The sequence below is a fragment of the Crinia signifera genome, chromosome 5 (genome assembly GCF_055691185.1).
Source record: "Crinia signifera chromosome 5, ASM5569118v1, whole genome shotgun sequence".
In the NCBI taxonomy this organism is placed as follows: Eukaryota; Metazoa; Chordata; class Amphibia; order Anura; family Myobatrachidae; genus Crinia; species Crinia signifera.
In genome coordinates, this window is record NC_139221.1 from 90,504,182 (window position 1) to 90,510,282 (window position 6,101).

At 42.0% G+C, this 6,101-nt stretch overlaps 1 protein-coding gene across 2 annotated transcripts in view; it reads left to right on the forward strand.

The window, feature by feature from the left end:
• Positions 1-6,101, forward strand: part of GNAL (G protein subunit alpha L) — a 283,334-nt gene that overhangs the window by 116,332 nt on the left and 160,901 nt on the right. The window contains exons 1-4 of one of the 2 annotated variants that reach the window (XM_083187666.1): positions 653-1,598; positions 2,025-2,097; positions 3,894-3,948; positions 4,966-5,085. In XM_083187666.1, coding sequence (XP_083043792.1) covers positions 1,460-1,598; positions 2,025-2,097; positions 3,894-3,948; positions 4,966-5,085 — 387 coding nt within the window. In that variant the 5' untranslated portion in view covers positions 653-1,459. Of the gene's footprint in view, positions 1-652; positions 1,599-2,024; positions 2,098-3,893; positions 3,949-4,965; positions 5,086-6,101 lie in introns of those variants that run through there. The other variant, XM_083187665.1, reaches the window with a different exon arrangement.

A 6,101-nucleotide genomic window follows, 5' to 3' on the forward strand; every position in this document is an offset into this window, starting at 1 on the left:
TAACACTGTCAAACAAGATCAGTGATGTGTGTGTGCATATGGATAGATGAATATATTGTTTGAGATAGATACTGTGTGTGTGTATCTATGTATGTATATATGTGTGTGTGTAGATAGATAGATAGATAGATATAGTATTTGTCAAATATATAAATAATTTAAGATAATTTTGGATTAAAGAAAAGGCTGCAATCCCAATAGATTTGCATCTGTATCTACTTTTTAATAATTTTATTTTTTAATATTCATTTTCCAACGTTCTACCTTACATCTTTGAAACATGTTTGCTTGTTATTGAACTTTTTACCTTTTTGTCCACTTTTCAGTTATCTCTCAATGCTCCAAAAGCCAGGACTTATTTTCTCGAGAGTGCCCAAAGCCCTAAATTCAAGGGTAATGGTTCTTTTCGTCCAGCCGGTGTTAGCGACATACTAGTACACTACCGGTGCCAGGACTACAGCAGCTGGAAGCTTGCGAGTACAGATACAGTAGTACCACATATCAGCCACTAGATGCCGCCCGCCTGCGCAGCCCGGAGCGTATCGATAGGGAGTGAGCGCTGTAGCAGCCAGCAGCAGAGCGGGTGTGTGTAGCGTAGTAAGGGTTACTGCAGAGGAGGAGGAGGAGGAAGCGTCCAGTACATGATCGGGAGGAAGACTAGGGAAGCCCAGCATGCACTATGTGCTGATGATAGGTTTTGCACGCATGCATATACAGTATGTGCATCGTTGTGTGACGGGCTGGGCTGTGTCAGGAGGAGGAAGGAGGAGGCTGCATGTGTACATATGCATGCTCAGGGGGAGTGGTGTGCCCATGGCTTTATTTCCTAGTCTTGCAGAAAGAGGCAGTGCTGAGTTGGAGAGACAAAAATAGCCAGAAATTTGCAGAGAATATAGGATTGTGTATGAGGGGAGGGAGAGCAGCATTAGGCTGGTTTCCAGGAGGAGCTCTTCTTTCTCTCTCTCTCTCCCCCTCTCTCTCTCTCCCTCTCTCTCTCTTTGTGTTATTTATAGACTCTCCTTTTTTATACTGATTTCCTTCATAGCTATTTTCCTTTGGCGACGCGATGTTTCCCCGGCATTGCTGACACCTGGAGGAGAGGAGCCGGGGAGGGGAGCAGAGGGGCAGAGGAGAGAGAGAGGGAGGAAGCCAAACTGATTGATCAGAGAGAGAGAGAGAGGCACCAGGACTATTTTTAGCGGCGGTCTTCCCGTCGCAGGAATATAAATTCCTCTTTCACATAGAGATCTAGGGGAGGCTGCTGTGCTGGGACAGTGCCCGCATAGGACTACTGCGCTTTTTTTTTATTTTTCATTTTATATAGGATTATTATTATTATTGTTGTTACTTGGACGGACATCTGCGGGGGAATCGGTGGAGAGGGAGCAGCGCATATACACCTCCCCGCCGCCGCTGTACACACATCCTCCTGAGGCTCTGCAGGAGAAGGAGATATAACATGGGGTGTTTGGGCAACAGCAAGACGGAGGATCAGCGCATTGATGAGAAAGCGCAGCGAGAGGCCAACAAGAAGATAGAGAAGCAGCTGCAGAAGGAGCGGCTCGCGTACAAGGCGACACACCGGCTGCTGCTGCTGGGTAAGGTGCAGCCCGGGCCGGGCATGGGGCACCACCACCATCAGGGGCAGGCGGCGTGCTGCAGAGGCTGGGAGCTGCTGCTGCTGGATCCTATTACACATGCTGCTTACACGGGTCCTCCTATTGGTCCCCACCGCCATGTACCAAGTCCTATATACATGCCGGCTATATGTATGTTACTGAGCACACAGTGCTGATGGTACCCTTACACTGTATATGTGTGTGTACTCTCCCCGGTGTGGTACTACCCTATACAGCATGTGTGCATTGGCCTTGTGTATGTGTGACTGATGATCAGCACATTGTTGTTAAGTCCATGTAGAGGTGCTGTGCTCTGCAGTGGTGTATGGGGGAGCCCAGGGCCTGCTGCAAGGGGACGGATTGCTACCATTCTCAGTGTGCATTATTATGTATATGTTTTGGCAGGTGCTGGTGAGTCAGGAAAAAGCACGATTGTGAAACAGATGAGGATTCTCCATGTCAATGGATTTAATTCAGAGTAAGGATGCTGCATCATATAAATGTATTTTCTTCCAGCTCAATATTGCTCTGTGTCTCTGGTCTCTCTATGATCTCTTTATTTCTTATGTGTTAGCAAATTGATAGTTAAACAGCCTGCAGTAAAACACCGTAATACTTCCATTGTGCATGCCCGACTGTGTGTTTTCCTACCCTGTAGGCTTCTCTACTGAATTTTCTGCTGTTGCTACTGCAGCGTTTGACAGGCCCTTGTGTAGCAACAACATGGCGACTACACTTTTACATAGCAGCAAATATCTAAATTCTGTGTCTGTGTGTGCAGGAGGGAGGCAGTAACAATAACAGCTGAGGATGTGGCGCTTTTGCAGTCTACACCGTTTAAATAAGTCAGATATCACAATTCTCAAATAGTTAATGTGTAGTCATTTCTCGCTGCAGTGTCAGATGTAGCTGGGACTGATCACACAGTTCCCTTCACATGTAGTCATTTTTTTCTGATGGTCCTTCTGTCCATTTTTGTAACCATCAGCAATAGGTTTTATGACTTATCAGAATTAGTGTCACTGTTGACTGCAGTGTTAATGGTCAGCCATCATATGTATTTATTCAGTAGCAGTGATGACTGGGCACAATTTATATTACTCAGTCGATGTTAAGTTCTTGTTTCCACAGACTTAATACCATTATATTACCTGAAGGTATGGGGACTTGGTATATAGTATGAAATCCCTCCCACCTTCCCTCATGTACTGACATGGTCCCAGAAGTTGCCAGGGCTGCAGCGCTGCGTAGTGCCTTATGAAGCTTGGTGTATGAAGCAGCAAGTCAGCCTTATATATAAAGAACATTAAGGGGGGTCATTTATCAAAGCTCTGAGTGAGAGATAAAGTACCAACCAATCAGGCTCAAATACCGCCTGTAAAATGTAAGGTAGAAGCTGATTGGCTAGTACTTTGTCTCACAATTTTATCTTTTTCAGAGTTTTGATAAATACAGGCCGAGGCTGGTTGGCTAGTGCCTTTTATCTCATTGTTTTATCTTTCACTGTTTTATCTCTGAGTTTTAAGAAATATCAAAGCTTGGAGAAAAACAAATTGTGAGAGATAGTCCCAACCAAACCGCTCATGACGTTGTTTTTAAACACAGCCTGTAAAATGTAAAGCAGAAGCTGATTCGCTGGTAGTTAATCTCACAAATTTTCGAAAGCTTCTAAAAAGTGGTGATGTCGCCCATTGCCTATTATTTTCTAGGATGCAATAGAGAAATGACAGACACAATCTGATCACATTTTTATTACCTTTAGTAAATGAACCCCTCAGTGTAAAGGAAAACTTTTTACTGTATCAAGCCTAAAAAAAGTGATGAAGAACAGTGATAAACAACCAGCCAATCAGCTCCTACCTGTCATTTTTCAAACCCAGTCTGTAACATGGTAGTTAGGGCTTGATGTATCAAGCCAATCAGCTCCTAAGTGTGAAACACAGAATGATATTGTGGAGCTGCACTCTATGGTGGCCTACATTAACACAATAGTGCTCGCTTCCCCATAGGGCTTCAAACTATTTTTTTGCGAAGGTGGGCTAATTTCAGCGTACGAGTTTGGGTGTCTCTGCCTGCATTAAAATGCTGCAGCAATGGCACATTGCACCCTTTGCAAGCCATAGGATTGACCCCATGGTTTTTGACAGGTAGCTTTTCATGAACAAAATTAATGATTTAAGAGCTGTGTTAGCATGAGAATTTAAAAAGTAATGTACAACAAGCATGTGTGTGTCTGTAAGGAAATTTTGCTTACATATTTTATCTCCGATACAGAGAAAAGAGACAGAAAATTCAGGACATTCGGAAAAACGTTAAAGACGCCATTGTGGTGAGTTCTAATTATGCATGTTTCACAGTGCTTGAGCTTTAATATGTTCACATGTGTGTGGCCTAAGTCTGTATTATAATCACCCTCTATATGTATTACTTTAGGCTTCCACGTAGACCGCTTGTGAAATTGTTCAAGTTTAGTATATCATATGTACAAAAGTTTAGAACATACATTGGTCAATCCATTTACCTGCAAAATAATGGAGTTGCTGTTGCTGTGGTGTTATAGTGCCAACACGGACCTGCATCTCGCACCCATCGTGGCCCAAATTAAACCCAACCGTCTGCTTTAAAGTGCGGCGGTTGCTGGGCTAACTCGCACCCTAACTCGCACCTGCTATGTATTGGATAGACCCCATGGTATGGTTACTCTTTTGTATTTGTCCTAAAAGGTGCTATTCCTATTTATTTATTACCAGTTATTTATATATAGCGCACACATATTCCACAGCACTTTACAGAGTATAGTTGAACATTCACGTCAGTCCCTGACCCAGTGGAGCTTACAATCTATGTTCCCTACTACATGTACACGCACACACGCACACACAGACATTCTAGGGTTCATTTTGTTGGGAGCCAATTAACTTACCAGTATATTTTTGGACTGTGGGAGGAAACTGCAGTACCCAGAGTAAACCCACACAAGCACCGGGAGAATATACAAACTCTGCACAGTTAGGGCCATAGTGGGAATCGAACCCATGACCTCAGTGCTGTGAGGCAGTAATGCTAACCATTACACCATCCGTGCTATAGGCATTGGTATGTATACCATCATTATAACTAGTTCTGTATGATTAAATTGGTATTGCTATTCAGTACCCTTTAAGAGCCCTTGAATCCTGAGAGTTGACCAGTCTATTGTTGCAATAATTCATGGTACTGTACATTACTAACTCTCAGCACAGGACACACTTGTATTATGCCCTTTTGCTATTAGAGTAGTGAAGAACACAACCATGTTTTGTTTAGTTACTTATACAGTGCTGATGTTCATTTTATTATTCCACAGACAATAGTATCGGCAATGGGCACATTAATACCCCCAGTTCCACTGGCCAACCCTGAAAACCAGTTCCGAATTGACTACATCAAGAGTATAGCTCCACTGTCAGATTTTGATTATACACAGGTAAGATAACTGGTTCATGCTACTTAAGTGTGCTGGGAGCAACCATGTATTGTTACTTACTTATTTAAGCTGGCTGTATACTCTCGGGTATATTGAGGTAAAATGTTTTACTATTGTAATGCCAGTTTGGATTTTGCTTATAGTTTTGTGTGGATTTTTTTTCAATGTGAGAATAACTGGTATGTGATGGCAGAAGGGTGAACCAGTTACTGCTAATAACAACAAAAAAAGTGAAGTAAGAAATGCCCATTTAAGTGATCATTTGAGAAGGTATTGGCTATAGTACAGTACAGTACACAATCAAATAATCTTATTACGGCAGCTGCCAGACCTTTCTTGCAAGATCCACAGTTAAAATCACTGTTAAATTTTGTTGCAACTTATTTTATGTCTCATGCCGGTTTATAGAATAGAGCCAATTACCACATATATTCACTGTAGTCAGTCTTTATTATGGGTTTTCCTCTGTCAGTGCTTGAATAGTGTCAGTGGCACATAAATCTGCTTTGTTTTTAAAATCTCATGAATTTGTTGGCTCTGTACCTGTATTGTATAGTGACCGGTATTGAACTTACATGAAATATGGAAATGGTTAGCAAGTTATATACTTAATGGAATTATAGAACAGAGGTTGGTGACTTGTACCTTTTTTTTTAGCTCTTGTCAGAATATAAGTCCTAGAGCATGTCAAGGTATGCTGAGACTTCTAGTTCCATAACAGATGCCGATACTTGACTAAAGGTGCCCATACATGTTACAATTATTGTATACAATATTGTATACAATACCACATCTCGGTTTTGCGATAAGATGAGATCTAGTACAAAAAGTATGTGCTGCACATACTTTTTGTACTAGATCTCATATCATCGCAAAACCGAGATGCGGTATTGTGTACAATAATTGTAACGTGTATGGGCACCTTTTAGCCTACTCTTTGAGCAGACCTATAAAAGTGATTTGTTAGAATTGTTATGCCCAAGTTATGTGATTTATTATTGATAGTTACCATACAG